The 16,922-nt window shown below is 44.9% G+C and overlaps 2 protein-coding genes across 2 annotated transcripts in view; one reads left to right on the top strand and one right to left on the bottom strand.

Annotated features, from left to right (window-relative positions):
- The window catches only part of T265_10197 (hypothetical protein), a gene marked incomplete at both ends in the record, with an annotated part of 85,534 nt that overhangs the window by 16,294 nt on the left and 52,318 nt on the right, over window positions 1-16,922 (bottom strand). Inside the window, 5 exons of the mRNA XM_009176497.1 lie at window positions 3,093-3,180; window positions 7,911-8,043; window positions 9,298-9,682; window positions 13,634-13,676; window positions 16,277-16,354. Of these exons, the coding sequence (XP_009174761.1) occupies window positions 3,093-3,180; window positions 7,911-8,043; window positions 9,298-9,682; window positions 13,634-13,676; window positions 16,277-16,354 (727 nt within the window). The remainder of the gene's footprint in view (window positions 1-3,092; window positions 3,181-7,910; window positions 8,044-9,297; window positions 9,683-13,633; window positions 13,677-16,276; window positions 16,355-16,922) is intronic.
- The window catches only part of T265_10199 (hypothetical protein), a gene marked incomplete at both ends in the record, with an annotated part of 28,086 nt that continues 19,251 nt past the window's right edge, over window positions 8,088-16,922 (top strand). Inside the window, 2 exons of the mRNA XM_009176499.1 lie at window positions 8,088-8,213; window positions 9,327-9,628. Coding sequence (XP_009174763.1) covers window positions 8,088-8,213; window positions 9,327-9,628 — 428 coding nt within the window. The remainder of the gene's footprint in view (window positions 8,214-9,326; window positions 9,629-16,922) is intronic.

Genomic DNA, 16,922 nt, shown 5'->3' with positions numbered 1-16,922 from the left:
CCAAACATTGCTTATCAGAAAAAAGGCAACAGGAATATGACAAAAAACTGTTGTGAAGAGAAATCTTTTGAGTTTGGGATTGCCTAGTAAATGCACTCCATTTGTACTTACTTCATGGCCAGGATTCGTAGCCTCACGATAGTAATAATAATAATAGTAATAAAGCAAGGTGTCACGAGGCAAGCGAAATCCAAAGAGGATTTTGTTTCCAGCGTAGACGTGTGCTAATCCCATCAAAGGGATGCACAAAATATGAATGGAACGTTGGAGAAGGGGCCACAAGGTTTACAATAACAGTCAAGACCACTTGAGCTGAGAGTAACTTATACCCTAGGATGAACAGACACTAAGCTCCATACAACAGCACTCTGCAAGGAAATAGAATCCGGTCATGCGAGCTGGTTGTATCCGTAGGAACAAAACAAGGAAATGAGTGGCCTGATGCGTGGAACTTCGCGGAACAAGGCGGGTTAAAATAATAAATCAGCGACGATATGCAAGAAATACGGTAGCGGTGAGTCATTGTGTGGACCACCTGTGCACGTTATGGGTTCGGGCAAATGAGAAACACAATAAAGCTGAGCAAATGCAGGGAATGAGAGGTGTGATATAGGCAGAGAGGAAAATTACTTCAAATACTACTAATACTACTACTTGTTTATCATTTGATAGACTGTAACGACTTGATTTGGAACGACGAAAGTGGGACAACGGGGAAGCAATATCAAAGGACACATTTGGTGGTGGCGCTGTAAAAAAGGGGGCCCCAAAACAAGAATGCAACAGAAAAACAGCAGCGCAAGATCGATGATTTTTAACGATCATGGCACTGAACCCGCAGTGCCAAGGAGGAGTAAAGCACGCGCCGACTGAAATGAACAGGCAACTAGGTACAAAAGGGTTATTAGCCAAGGCGCAGGATAATATGGAATAAGGGCAGGAGCAATCGATGACGGAGTAAATATGGGAGACAGGAGGCGTGGAGGGAGTCAGGTTAGTGGAAAATGCAAAAACGACAGACTGTAGGAAATACGCACCCATTTCAACAAACCGTCTGAACCGCATGGCATTTGGTCCGAGAAGAGTCGGCTGATCAACTGGGGAAATCATGGTGAATGAATGTAACAAAGGAGGAACATCGCTTAGTATGGATCGTATATCAAGACACCGTGGTGTGAAACACACACACAAATAGGCAGCATGCTCGTAAAAACAACCGGAAAACGAAGGGGAAAAAGTGTAGACAGACTCCATTGGAATGTGACTGGTGGTCAGACTGGATGTGTCCACCGAGAGATTATGAAAACTTCGGCCTATTACGTAGAACCGCAGTTATGCACGAGTTTAACTTGACTCCACATACAATCCAGAATCATCGTACCCCCACGGACCTATTCACGTCCACCTCGAGAATGAAAGAAATCATTTCCATGACTTGTTTTATGGCAATTATTTGGCCGACTTTGCACAATACTACAGGCATTTTATATAGAATACATTTACGGGAGTGCGTTTCTATTGAACAAACAATTAATAGTAGGCTGCTCGCTGAAATAAACATGAACTCTTACTTGGTCCAACAGGGGACCGCTTATTCTGGTGCACTTCGTGTTCTCTCCAGATTTCCAATGCTCAACGGCACCAAACAAACCGTATAAATGGGGGCACCAGCGGTCATACGCGCTTAGTCTGGATGGGATATATCTACACCGTGCATGAGTCCGGACTGCTGTCACAAATATCGGAAAGATTGAAAACGAATGTACGCCATAGGCGTATTTGTATTCACCATGCAATTGTTTGAACGGTTCCCTTCTTGTTTAGTCTGGACGGAAGAAGCTATGGGCTCACTAACGGTACACGTCTTTGGCCGTGCGGAGATTTGAACATCGGCACTGTCAGGCGAACGTGTTGCCACTACTCTATCATCGCACGATGGAAGGGGAATATGTTCAGCTCAGGTAATGCGGTTGGTTCGCCCGATGGCTCCAACAACGACCCCAAGGAAACTCTGAAATCGCGTCCCAGCTGGACTCGTGCCTCTGGTCGAACTCGTCCAGTACGACTTAGTAGTTTGAATAGCTTGATGAAGCACCAGTTTGGGATGTGTGTACACACAAACCAGACTACAAAGGAGAAGCTAATCTGAGGTAGAACAACTCTTTGGACAGGATCGTAAAAAGTCGAAAGTCACACGTTCTCTTGACAGCTAGCTACAATTCTCACCATTGTTAACCACATCATGGATGAGACAACTGAGAACTTTGTAAATCGCCACGCTAATCATTGACCTAACAAGCAGTCTTTATGTATTCAGCAACAAGTCAGAACCTGAAAGAAACCAATGTCCATAGGTAGGGTAGAAATATGTACTCGAGTTTCCTATGACTAAAGTCAATAACCTGTTGTTTACCGACAATAGATGAGCAGAACAATCGAGAGGCGTCTGTAAAGCACACCAAATTTTAGCCGGGGATTAAACTTCTCCCGGCCTAGCAACTGGGTGTGTGGGGGCATAAGGTCTTGACATGCTTGCCAAGATTTTCAAGTGAGACAGCGACACGGGTCAACCAATCGCAGTCAAAAGGCTTGCCCGTTTAGAACGATCATTAACATCTCAGCCAATTGCAAGGCATTTCCTGCAGAGTAACACAGATGTGTCCAAACAACCTGTAAGAATAGCAGGTCGAATGGCGAAGCTCAGTTGTTCTTCAGCAGTTTGCATCAGGACACGGATTGAAATCCAACGCACTCTTCCAATACCGACTCGTTAATTGGTCACTACGACGGGAAACTCATCAGGTTTTAATGGTTCCTCTCACTACCAGCTTACATTCCCACTTTGCTTAGCACGAATATTGATTAAAAGAACAGTAGAGCATTGAACGTGAAGAACACAAAGCCAATAAAAACACCAGCATGAGCTAAATACTTGCATCGTCTGTGGATCGCATGGATACATTCGTGAACAACAATAGTGCTAATATCGCACATGGATAAGTAGCGAAGATAATTCTGACAAGTAGCATTAATCGCGGTGGCAAGCACACGCACACGTACAGACACAGAAATGAAGCATCAAGGTCACTCACGCGATTGTATTCGTTTAAACACATGGCGTGATAGAGATTCCTGGAAACGCTGAGAGTAGAAACCCGGTGGTGTGACCGATACCGTTCGCTGTGGCAAATAAAAGAAACAGGTTTACGATGTGTATCACGGTGTGTGGTGAATGCATTAGGTATGGTGTGCTAGGACCGACAGACCCTGAACAAAACAAATGCAACTTGAGGAGTGATTGTGTGGCAGTCTACAAATAATTCAAAAGGCATACAACCAGATTGCTTTGCAAGTGTCACAACACAGCAATAAAACTATATGGGCCTAGCAAGAAGCCACATCGGAAAGTTGTAGGGGAAATGAATCGAGAACTGTTCCAACTCAGTAGACCTCAATGGCAGCGAAACATCAGTTCCACATACAACCTTGTTGAAAGCTTCAGCAAAGAGTGGAAAGAAAGATTACTCTATATCTTTAAGAGAAACGAGTAGGAATAATATGCCTGCATCTTTCGACAGCTCATATCTGAGCATCAAAGCGACTTAAGGCACCTCACCCGACACAATCCCAGCGCACACCTGCAGGCGAACTCCAGCCCAGCAGTCCGGCTGGGAAATGACAGCATGCGCGCCACAGATATAGGTTGCGTGCAATATCCTACAGGGATTCTAGCCAAATGCAAGCAGGATTATGTTAGCCCTAGCGAAAAAGCCGCAAAGATCCCACTGCACTCAGTTTGACCGTATCCGCTTACAATTTACGTTGTCACGCCAGGATCTGTCCATCCGCGAACTTTTTAACAACATCCACCCAGATCACCCTGGTAAATTCAATCAGCTAATTCGACAATTCGAGTTGATTATCACATGCTCGCTTACGCACCACTCGCTGCAGATGGTTAACTCCTGCTGTGCTACGAAGACACCGATGATGAGTGAGGATGCCTAGGGAGAGGCCAAGGCTTACAATCATAAAGTAAGATCGTTCTCACAGTTGCCTTATACACATGGTCATTTGGCTTTGGTGTAATTCGTTTTTGACGCCATAAATGACGCGATTCAGCGGAGGCTACCCACGCCCTCATTATCCGTACATCGACTTCATTCACCAAAGTAGAAACACGGTTGCAACAGATGTGAATCAATTAAGAAAACTCAAGTTTTCCGTTCTAAAGTGAGGAGTCGCACTTTGAAGGTGCAAAACGCATGCTGAAACATAGTTAAAATATTTTGGGTGGTTAAAAAAACGATCGTGTAACAACAAAACGTCATCCGCCTAGTCGAGATTCACTAATCTCTCTCCACACGCATATACACTTATTGCGTCTCGGATTGCGCACGTCACGATAACATCGACGGCACAATTGGAAAAAGGGGGGACCACGACGAACAACACTGGATTTCAGGGCGCTTCTTAACAGCTCATTGTACATCGGAACCCCACCGGAGGTATGGAACTGCAAGACACGAAAAAACATTCAAATGTAACACCCTTCCAATGCCTAGCTACCATGCCGGCCGGAGGAAGCACGGGGGGCAAGATACTACCAGGTTGCTCAAGCCTAGACAGGGGAAGTCGAGTGGCAGAGGTCGGGTCCGAACCACGGACCTTCCGGTCAGTAAATTAGCGTTCTAACCACTTGAACCACCTAGCCTCCGGAGAATGTTCACGAACTCCAAGAGATCCCCGCTCCGGTCAAGAATATTTAGTAGAGCCAATCTGTCCACGTAACCGGAGGCTCGTTAAAGCCGAGGAAAACCACGACTGCTGGCTGGCAGTATGCGTCACGTTCATCATGTAGAGATAAGATCCATGCACATCCTGTCAGGTAGGACTCTTGCATAACGCCCTCGGGGTCACGTTTCACGTGCCGAAAGCGTCGTAATATAAGGGAAGGAAACGGCCGCGAGACTTACACTTTTGTGGTTGAGATGACATCATCAGCATTATCATTAGGGACAGCAACATCAGTTTTGACATTGATGCTTTAGTGCTTTAGTAACAACAAAGTTTATCTAATTATATTTAAAGCCTTAGAGTGGAAGGAAAAGGACAGAGTGGATGAGAAAGAGAGCCTGGTGCTGGCCTATGTCAGGCATTCTGATCCACACTTCGTTCACGAACTCCAAGAGATCCCCGCTCCGGTCAAGAATATTTAGTAGAGCTAATCTGTCCACGTAACCGGAGGCTCGTTAAAGCCGAGGAAAACCACGACTACTAGCTGGCAGTATGCGTCACGTTCATCATGTAGAGATAAGATCCATGCACATCCTGTCAGGTAGGACTCTTTTATAACGCCCTCGGGGTCACGTTTCACGTGCCGAAAGCGTCGTAATATAAGGGAAGGAAACGGCCGCGAGACTTACACTTTTGTGGTTGAGATGACATCATCAGTATTATCATTAGGGACAGCAACATCAGTTTTGACATTGATGCTTTAGTGCTTTAGTAACAACAAAGTTTATCTAATTATATTTAAAGCCTTAGAGTGGAAGGAAAAGGACAGAGTGGATGAGAAAGAGAGCCTGGTGCTGGCCTATGTCAGGCATTCTGAGGTGTCCACACTTCCAAGCGCTTAATCAGCCAATCCGGAAGGAAACCGATAGCACGATGACGCTTGAAAGGAAATATACACTCTGAGGCTAAAGGGGACTCCATGATATTCGTTCACCTTTATGTTGAAGGCCAGAAGTCTGGATTCGAGGTAGCATGTGGCCATATGAATTGTTTTCGAAGTGCTGTGCCCAAAAGTTCAGACATTCTCCTTTGCTAGCTATCGGAAAGCAATTTAGGTCCCCGATAGTTTCGAGGACCACTCAAAGGAATCAGTCACTTTGAACACGGGTAAGACCACCGATTGGTTTTAATTCTCCGGAACACATTCTTTTTTGCAAATACTCTCGAACAGCCTGGCGAAGGCGGGACACAAAACTTCCCCCCTATCTTGGAATAACATTGGGGGAAGCTTAACTTGTTCAGCGGGCGGCCGGTGCCTCGAGGCACTTCAGAAATAAAACACGGGTCCTAAACTCAATATATATATATATATATATATATGTATATATGTTCGGTTGCTAGTATTGTCTTTCACTAACTCAACTGAGGGAACATTCGAGATCCTGTTTTACGGATAACCCGGAGTACTTTGCGTGCATTTCAAACCACACTGGCGTCCTTCATTCCCCAAGCTTTTTGGTCCCACTAAGCCCCATGTCCGCACACACATTACTCCTCAGCTATCGTCCAACTGCCCATCTAACAGAGTTGCACTTTCAACCCGAAAGTGTACAGCGTTTCGTATTGAGGAGTGATAGGGAATGTGATAAAATCCAACGGCCTCCGAGTACGTGCTCAGAAACACCACAAACAGTTACCGGTGTCACGCATAGTCATGACACAATCACGGTCAATGTCATCCAAGGGGACCACTCGTAATTCACTGCAGATTAGGCTCCAACTAGAAACTCATAAAGCCTATCTACTGCCGCATGGAGGGCTCGTTTTTGACGTTTAATGACAGCATAATCCGATTCAACCTGTACACTCCAGGACGATCGGTCATAAAGAACTGAATCGCGCCGCCGGTAGACGATGAAGATCTGGTCAGCTTGATTTCTGAGTAGAAGAATGATGCCAGGTAGCACAACGGATACCACTGCATCTAAACTCACTACTGGTGAGAAACAGCACAAAGTTGCAAAAGATATTCACCGTTATCGTTGCGTTTTGTGTCCAGACTAGAAATACCACCAAGGTGTGCTTCTGATGAACTGGGACGCCATATTGAAATCCTCCGCTATTATGACTATTTCCGAGTTGTTTGTGGTGGACAAGAGAGTGGTCAGTTCTCAAAAGAAGGCGTATTCCAATGAGACAGGACCAAAGTTTCATGATGGACACAACAAACAAGAAATTCGGATTTTGACCAGCGCCAGCTTTCATCGAAGTGGGAAGCCGGACAACACAGAGTCGACTGCTCACAAGAACTCAATCGAGTAATGCAGCCCCAGCTCGTAAACTCAGCGATATATCAATACTGGCGCAACCCAATCGGGCAGTTACACAATCACCCAAAATGTGTATGCAGTCTTTAGGTAGAGCAGGCGTCTTAATCTCAAAAACGGTTCTTTGACCTTGTGTTTGAGTCTCAGACAAGCAAGACATTTCAACTGATGAAACAACTAAAATGTAACAGTGACTTGCTTGCCGACATGCCTAGGAGTTCCTACGTTTAAGATTGGAGTGAATAAGGAAGAACGAGGCGGAGCGGCAGATGTGACGTCAAGTGTTAAATTCCCAGGTACCTGACTGACGTGCCTACAACTGGGATCAACACAAGAGTATTTATCAAGCTGAACAACAGGGGATTGGGAGGTAAAAATGAGCAAAAATAGGAGTCGTGAACAGTCACGATTTTTCGCTCATCCCCTCTGGTGTGTGCAGGGAACAAGACCACACGGCTGATATCATTAGAAGACAGGCGACGGGGCACGAGGGCACATTGGCCTGTACAGTTCATGGTTGCGTGTGGGCTGATGCACTGCCAAGCATCCCATATTTAGACAAATGTCTGATTGCAAGGCAGCGCTGGAAGGCGTGAGACTATCTAAGTAGCCTAAATTTCTACTCCCCAGTCTGGAGAGACAAGAGACTACGCTTGTCACATCCCCATCTACTGACCAGTCTAGTAGGACACACTCCGTGGATGTTCATTGGGCAACAACGAGCAAAAGTGAATGGATTACTGAGGTATGTAGAACGACAAGGTCCGCAAATGAAAGTGGTAGAGTAAGCAAGAACGTAGTCGAACAGGCAATGGGCCGATCGTGGAAGAACAGACACATACTTACTCCATCAATGGCAATGGCTTTGAAACCGTGCTCGAGCTTCTTAATGAGCCGATAACTCTGTAGGATGTCAATGATGCCCAGGAACAGCAATAACCGATCTCCGTTGCTATTTCGAGCAGGGATACCACCAGAGCTATAGAAAGTAGGGATGGAAAAGTCATATAAGAAAAAAATACCATGGTCCCTATCAGAGACACTAGAAATGAACAGGAAGAGTCAAGTCCGAAAACAATTCATCAAGGACAAGACGGAGATGTTTGGGTTCAACACTTGGAGCCTTCAGTATGCAATAATAATTGTAATGTTAGTTCGGTCCGCGCTTTAACTGAGTTACCTCGAGCCCCAATTTGGAATGTGTGGCCTGAAGAAAAAACCCGGAGGATATAACGACACCAAAAAAATCTTTATCACTGGCATCATTGAACATTAATCTCAGACGTAATGGCCAATAACTCAGCTCGGTGGCCGAATCAGCAGCTAGGAATCGTTCGGAGGCTTTACTAGAGAACCCCAACGAAATATCCAGTAGTTAAGTTTGTAAGGTGGGGGATAGCAAAATCACTAAGCCTTTTTGAAACCGCTCACATACACTCTATTAAGATACGAGAGAGTAATTACACCACTTGTCTAGCGCTTGGACTGATGAATAGATACGTTGACTGTGCGGATTATCGAACCCGTAGTCCGGCACCCCTAGCAGAAGCCTCAATTGATATTCACCTTAGAAGTTCCAGCAATCGATTTGTTTAGCTTTTCTAGCACCATCGTCTACTCATCCTTCAAAGTAGTAAAATATCATAATAATGTCAGCTTGGCTTCAATCCACCAGCACGAAGACTTTTAATGAAAATAAATAAGATCACTTTTCTAAATGGCAGGAGCAGTGGAGTTGGATAAACGCGCGGCTCTGACATCGTGACTTTTTTCCGGTGCTGAGAGAAACGACCTTTTTCACCATGTAGCTGGCCCCTCAGCCATCTGGGACTATCCTGTTTTGTGGGCGCTCAACTGAAATGGAGTGCCAGCAGTTTGTAACGAACTAAGGAAGTTCTAACAAATCGAAAATTGGTACAGACGTAATACACTACTTAAATTCATCATAATGCGAGAGATCCAGCTGGGTTTAAAGTAAGTCTCCTGTTAAAACCACACCGGTATATAAATGAGTGTATTTCGCTAAAACCGCTTATTTGCTTTGACACTCAGCAGCACAAGCAAAAAAGAAGTTAATCTCCCTCTACTGAATCATTAGAAAGTAGGCTAAAAGGATCTTCAAGTATGTACTCCAACGGTATGCTGAGCTGAACGACCCAGTGAGAGCGCTCGAACTTGCAGGTAACCGGGTAGTTCAACCGGGGTCAAAGCAGAGAATCAACCAAAAGCTTACGGAATTAAATCCATTTCTTCCTTCTCCAGTTCCACTGGTTTGGCGCTGGCCTCGATAGATTCCATTGCCGTACAATAGGCAGCCAGTCGTTTCGTGGAACGACCGCGAGCTGCGTCGCGTTCGAAAGTGCTACTCGGCGAGGGACCTGCTGTGGGCAAATCGGAGCTGATGGAAACAATTTTCTCTCCATCAGCTCCAGGAGGAGCGCGAGACCATCGGAAAGCGTCGGAAGAAATGCCATGCTGGGCGCCGGAGCTTCGCAATGGACTGGTCTTGTGATGTTGGAGACCAGAAGTATCGTGTTGAAGGCCGTTAGGATTGGAATCGTCCGGTAATCGTTTTGCAGAGGATGCTCCAACGTCATCACCTCCAGAGGGCGTGCTTGCTGCAAATTTCAAGATACAGAGATCCAAACTTTCAGTTAACGGGAGACAATTGCACGCGATGTTTAAGATGTGAAAACGTGCGAAAAGAATCAAGTTGAAACCACACAATCTAATGGATCACACATTCCAGGCATGAAATTGAAGTAGGCAACCCACGCATTGCTAAAATTCGTTTTCGCTTTATAAGTATTGATTGACGTGTTGGAAGTTCTTGGATTAGGCAAGTGACACTTAGAATAATAGAGAATGACAGTAATAGCGTAGAATAACAAAGAACCTGACCCCAGAGTTCCTGCTGGCAATCGAATGACTGAAAGCATTCAAAAGTCGAGTACAATCGAATAAACGATAGTTCTAAGTCAGTCATTGGGCAGGAATGACTCTTCCAAATCCTGACTTTAAAAAGCATAATCCAAACGAAACGCCCAAATTAAATGTACACCCAAATGGTTCTTAGCAAACAAGACTGTCGTTCATAGTTTGAAAATCGTAAAGCACCTTCGTGTTAACTGAACCTTCTGTCTGACATAGTTCCAAATCAACGCCTGCTAATAAACTGAGTATCTCATCGCATTCCAAAGTAGTCACATTTTTTCGTGCTCCATAGATTACAAAACACACTTTTCGTATAAATTCATATATATATATATATATATGTATATAAATATAACCATACAGGCAATCCGATCCTGTAGTAGATACAGCTGAAAAACGATGCCTTTCTCGCGCACCCCTTCTAGAATAAACTACGTCCCGGGGCGGGTAATTTAGGTTGGGGGCATGGTCTATTAGGTAAGCTCGTATGGTGTCCAGTTTCTCTTTGTGAACACATTTTAGGGCTGAGTTGTGACTCACTGCCTTACGGTTTAGGTTGAGCACCTTGCGAAAAAGACATACTAAGCAAACACAAGCTGCCTTTTGGGCATCAAAACAAGTTTTTGTGAAATGTCTGAAATAGTCCCTCTGAATGGACGTCTTCATGAGAAGGAACTATTCCCTTAAGAGATTTAGCAAGTGCTCACGGCCAGGCACGACCCAGAATGTGGTGCCCCCGGATAGAAAGTAGATGAATCTCAGTATCATGACCTGCCTAGCAGTTATTACTGCTGAGAAGAGGGTGCGCTATCGTGCGACACTTTAAGATGAAATATGCAGTTCTGTAAACTAAACATCAGAGATGGTTTCAGAACTTCGACAAACCAAAGTGATCCAATGCGTATGCAGGTATTCACCTGGAGGGAGAAACAACTGGCTCTGAAAACAAAGTTCCGTGAATCACACTTGCTTAGGCTCTGTCATTCTGGCATTGTCCGCTGTGAACACTCGGTTGATACTGTATGTACGACAACACAGCGTTACAACACAGCATTCATACAGTCCATAATCACCATTATCCAGTACCACATGACCCATTAGTGTCCGTTAACGTTCACTGTCGGGTAAAAAATGATGAGAATCATGTAAACATGAATTGTGCCAGCTAGGAAGTTTGAACGTAACCTATCGTTCTGAAGGTAATTAACTGTCGAATGTGAACGCAAGTGAGATAGAGGTGGAACACCGTTTTTATCCAGCACGAATAAAAAGAATTAGAGAGGAACCCAGTTACAGGAATTGGGACTGTGAAATCGGACTTCGTCTGATGCATCTGGCCGTTCCGCTCACCCGATGTCTTAAGATGCGTTCCGATGGGAAGATTCCTTTTTACTCATTAAGGAGAAACTTCACGCTTGACGCGAATTCTAGGTTTCCCGTTAGGATAGGAGATCTGACGAAAGTGTACATATCCCTCCGAGCAACAGACAAGATGGCCCCGTATTAACGGATATTTACATGATGAAACAACATATGCAGTGGGGCGGTGTGTCCTTTGGGTCCCCAGAGGCAATCTGTGCAGTGCTGTCGAGTCCACTTGACGTGTGAAACGCGAAAACATAATAAATGGAGTTAATGGATTTTCTCAAGCACGGGTGTTTTTTGTTTTGCAAAAGACGTTTGGACGGCCTGCACCAATCATGTTCACATTATGCTAAGTTAGAGTTTGTCACAGAATCGCACTCCCCTCGAAAGTCGCAGAGTTGGAAGCGCTCTTCGAGACCCTTCAGCACAAAACTTGTGGTTAGCACCAGCGTTCGTTCGTATAGCAAACATGACTAGGTAGAGGAGCCAGCTAAATGAATTTTCAGACGGCGGATAATGAGTTCGTTTCACTGTCTACTGACTGTCCACAGGTGGTAGAAATCTTGCACGTAAGCTTTCATATTTGAGCACATGCACACGTAAACACGGATATCGTATTTTGAGTGAGCCGACGACCCGGTACAACAAGAAGCCCTTATATGGCTATGTGACAATACAAGAATGCGACAAAAAGGATCAGTATGAAGCATGATTAGTGTTTATCCGGTGACCTATCCTTCAGATGGTCTGTTTTTAAAAGGCGACTCTGTAACAGGGTTAGTAAGCTGAACTCATTGGGCTATGAGTACATGAGTCCGAATGAGTGGTGGAGGACAAGGCGAGACAGTACCCCTTTGTGATGAAGTTTCGGACTTGTGGGACTGCGTTTAAGTTCCCTTACGTGATTCAACGAAACAAACGCAACTCTTAAGGGAAGTCTAACGATGAGCCGACGGTAAACTCGCAGAAGTCCCTAAATACAAATTATGTCCTACTGAGCAGCTATTCGGTCAACTGATCAGACAGTAGGCTATTTTCATATGCAGAGTACAAAACTGGAGCCATTACTGAGCAGCTATTTGGTCAACTGATCAGGCAGTAGGCTGTTTTCGTATGCAGAGTGCAGCCAGTAGGTCATTTGTACAGTCCCAAACTGTGCTGCATTACTCGCGCTACTCCGATATAATCGTGGAATATTCGCGACATTGGAACAGTCCATCTCTGCAAAATCGACCTATTAAAAAGAACCTCAGGTTCCACATTGAAACCACTCTTGTTTGAGCAATCCACCTCCGTTGACGTAATTATTTCGGTGAATCTACACCAAATGGAGGAAGCACTAGACAACTAGTGCTCATAAGCAGTGCATATTTTTGGACGTATCGAGGTTTGAGCCCTGAACATGCGACATGCGAGGTGAGGATGTTACCACTACTGGATAAGTGCACATAGGACGTGTCTGAATTATCGTACCCGAACAGATGGAAGGATTTATACTTCAGCGATTAGTTGTAAAAGGTAAACCGTGAATTCAGCTTTTTCGATTTGAAGTCTCGTCTCGCACGTTACACATCACGGACAATAATGAATGGTCGACATCCGAATAGGACTTGTCGGTCAAACTACCAGCCAGTAATAAGGCAGTGGTGCAGAACCGCCATTGAGCCGATGAAGAAGAAAGCCTTAATGAGGAGCGAAGAGGCCATATCAAGGCCATCCAAGTTGATTTGACCTAGAAAATCATGTGAAGAGTTCAATGCCTTACCTTTATGGACTGCATTCACCTACATAGACCTATTACGATACTATGAAGCATCGTACAGCCGAAACGTGTGCAATTCTTGAACTGTGTCTGCCGGTAGCTAAAGTTGTGCTAGTCCACCCTAGAGACCAATCAAAGAGGCTAAGTGAATAGTTTTGGTCTTCGGCCTGTACCCTCCAAGAGAAATCAAGCTTTTTTGTCAAGAACCCTGAAGGACTAAACATTAGATTGCTTATGGTTTGGGATGGGTGGCTTCGATATCCAGCGCATGTTGGCTGGAGCTCGGGGTGTCAAAGGCATGTTTTTCTTTACACAACCCTGTTTGGATTGGAGCTACCATTCTTGGCGTGGGTTTATACACTACGAGGACCACGCAAGACGCCTAACGCCACGGAACGTTAAGTTGAACTGAAAGACCCCGAGTGAGTGACCGCTTACCAAGCTGTTAGCTTCAACCAGGATGGGACCAAGTAGAAAAACGGGGCAAGATGGGGGAGCAGGCACTCACTTTTCGCATTGTTTACTTGCTTCGTTGCTTGTTTCTCCATCTGCTAGAACGACAAGAGGTAAATGTTTAATGTGAGGTACGCAGTAGACGTCGGCGACTGGAGTGAGACCACCTCAAAAAGCATGTCTGTAAGTTTGGGACGTATAACTTTGGTCAACTATAGGTTTGTGATGAAAAAATGAGTGGGAACATAGAATAGACGATGTACAATGTTACCAGAATCAAGCTTCAAGCAAAATAACAGATGCACTGGTCTACGAAGCGGAAAATGAAATAATCGGCGCGAAAAACATAAGTCCACGTTCAAGGCATTATGGTTGGCCGTTAACATATCACAGCGAGGATTCCCTATCGTGATGCTACCTTATGAGATGCCTCACATGGCCGAAACGCCTGGCTAATCTCAGGATACGCACCAGGATCGATTCGGAGGCTTGTCTGCTAACGTGGAATGCGGAAGCCCAACCCGCCGGAAATGGCATTCACCTGTCCGGAAAGTGTTGATCTCTGGAGGTCTCAATAAAGCTGATCATGAGTATCAGGAAATCGCTCTTGCAAGGCACTTCACAACGTTTCCGAAATATCCATGCACGATCGATCGTTCAGGTGATCGCTGGTGTACAAAATCTGTCCCAGTCTTTACTGACAGTGTGTTTACTAAGGCGAGGGTCATAGCCGGCCTAAGGAATCGTGGATTAGAGGCTAAAATTACTCTTTAATCATTAACAAATGGGACATGAAACAGATGGCTCTTTGATGAAGTTCTGTAGGGCGATTTCGGATTCATCCGAGGGTCTGTGCGCAGTGATACAGTGCGATACACCTGAATCCAACAGGGTGTGTGCACAGTATGTCCCCGGTGGAGTATTTCCATTACCAGCAAACTCTAAAAAGCCGAGTAGAGTTGGAAACTTCTACCAAACCCTACGATAATGTTCTCTACGGAATCGGCTGTAATAGGGGTAATGCATCAGCTCGGTTCTCGGTCTGATCCCCCCAAACTGGTGCTTTCAGCAAAAGAACCACCAAGGTCCAAAACAATGTCAAAAAGACACGTAAAGCGCGTCATATTTAAAGTGCGGCGACAACATTCTGAAAATTCTTCTGGACGCGGCACTGAGAACTGGTATTCTGTGGATACTGGAAAATGATTGGCTGTTGATTTCACACTTCCGGCGAATCAGAGCTCGCCCTGATGCTGGACTGGTTCAACAGTCTTACTTTCTGGTCAATCGTTTGCGGGTTACTCCTATTGGCCGCAGCAGCGCTTGACTACGAGGTGTAAAACGGTTCTAGTACAGGAATCCGCCTAACATCAGTCTCTTGAAAATAAACAAGTCCCAGCAAATGTGAAAAACTTCAGTGTCGAGGGGTGGACGACGGTAGTCAAGTGACAGGAGAGACGAAAGGTCGAAACGTTTAATCGAACGAACGACCACATTCTCTGTGGAACAGTGACAAGTAGATGTATGCACCGAATGATCACCTATATCGGAGAAGTGAGTTGTGTGCATACAAGCAAAAAGTGGCCAGTGTGGAGAGCATTAAACATGTGGATGCCAGATACGCTGATGTGCGACACCCTGGTCACCTGGAGAAGGCTCAGGGGCTGAGATACTGCCAGGCTGTCCAAGTCTAGACAGCCGAGCAGTCGAAATGCTGTGATTGGATTCGGACAACGAACCCTGTGGTCAGGAAGTTGACGCCTTGACCACTGAGCAACCTCAATAGAGACCACTCGAGAGTACGAAACAAAAGTGATTATTTGTAGATGATATGTTGTCGCTGAGATGACTAGGAGTAATCCCTTCTGAGAAACGTTTTTTCGGTAGACCTCACGTGTACCTGAGGGCTCGTGGAAGGTGCGATCAACAATATCCAGTATAAGTGAAAGTTATAGAAACGATCACCCAATGTTACTACCGGGATGGTAGTTTCACTAAACTTAGCTAGACAAGCACAGGCGCAAACACAACGGACATCAGGTTCGAAACTACGTCCCAATCTCTCGCCAACCTAATGCACACAGAGGTAGCGAGAGAGTGAAAGAGAGACGTAAACCCAGGCTCCTGGATAGGCTGAATCCATGTCTGTATGATATGTCTCAAAATGTTTGTGTGTCGTGGACGCGTGAAGGGGAGAATGGAGCACTTTCAATGAAACAAGAGCTGAATGTGGGAGGAATTCAGTAATCCGTCAGTCAGGTCTAGAGCACGAGCAGCAAGTGGCGAATCGCTTTTATTGGTCCAGTTGGTGAATGTGACCATCGATCAATTCGTACCCATGGCGGTCGAGGCTGATACAGACAGCAAAAAAGTTTGTAGTAGTACTATCCCAATCTCATCGCCGCTCTATAAAAACTGATCTCCTATACATTAAAGCTAACAAGTACAATCGAGAATGAATTGAATTCCATAATGAAGTCACAAAGATAAACAAATCTTATGTATCCTTCGTCTCAAAGGCAGCTAAAATGACTCCTTCAGAAATAAAAGATTGTGAGGTAAGAGATAGTGTGGAAGTTTTGTTTAGTACGCTTTGTGCATACACTACACCGAGAAAAAAACAGCCTAAGCTGGCCAAAAAAGTTTCCATGTGGGGTTAGAAACGCGTAAAGAGATATGGTGAAAGAGAAAAACCTACTCGTTCCCGTTTGGCCTGGTCCAAATTATGAACGCCCAACAGAAGTGAGTAGTCCATGATTTCCAAAGACTCCAAGACCTGTAGAGGGTTGGTCAGGAGAAGAGAAGTGGATCGTTTAAACTGCCGTGGAATCACAGCATGATAAAGAATAGAATATAGTTGATGAAATCTCTTACAGGTGGACTAAGCTATCAAAAAGACAGACGACACCTTGAGGCATTGTAAATTTGCAGGTCAGATCCGAAACGAAGCAGGCGATAAGAAACATTACAGAAACCCTACTCACTAGAGACCTATACACATTTTTAAAAGAATTTCTCTCAATTTGTGCAATTCGTTAACTGGTCTCGAGTGAGCCATCAAACTGTTGTCATATGGGTCTTCGTTTACTATTTCTTGAAGAAAGTACCATAATCGGCAACAGCTTGTGATGAATGCCTATACAACCTTCTACCAGCTGCGTCATGGTTCACGAAGACGCAGAACCTTGATTTCTTGGACGAACAACTTCGCAAAGTGACTTGATTAATGGAGGATTTTGTTATCAGAGTTAATTTACGCTTGGGGGAAAATGATCTGAGGGATACATTGCATCAAACCGTTTTCTGAACTGAGATTTTTTAACCAGCAGGAATGCTTTAACCAT

This window comes from Opisthorchis viverrini (assembly GCF_000715545.1).
Source record: "Opisthorchis viverrini unplaced genomic scaffold opera_v5_345, whole genome shotgun sequence".
Classification (NCBI taxonomy): Eukaryota; Metazoa; Platyhelminthes; class Trematoda; order Opisthorchiida; family Opisthorchiidae; genus Opisthorchis; species Opisthorchis viverrini.
The sequence above is the reverse complement of the archived record's forward strand: the minus strand, read 5'-3'. Positions and strand labels throughout refer to the sequence as shown.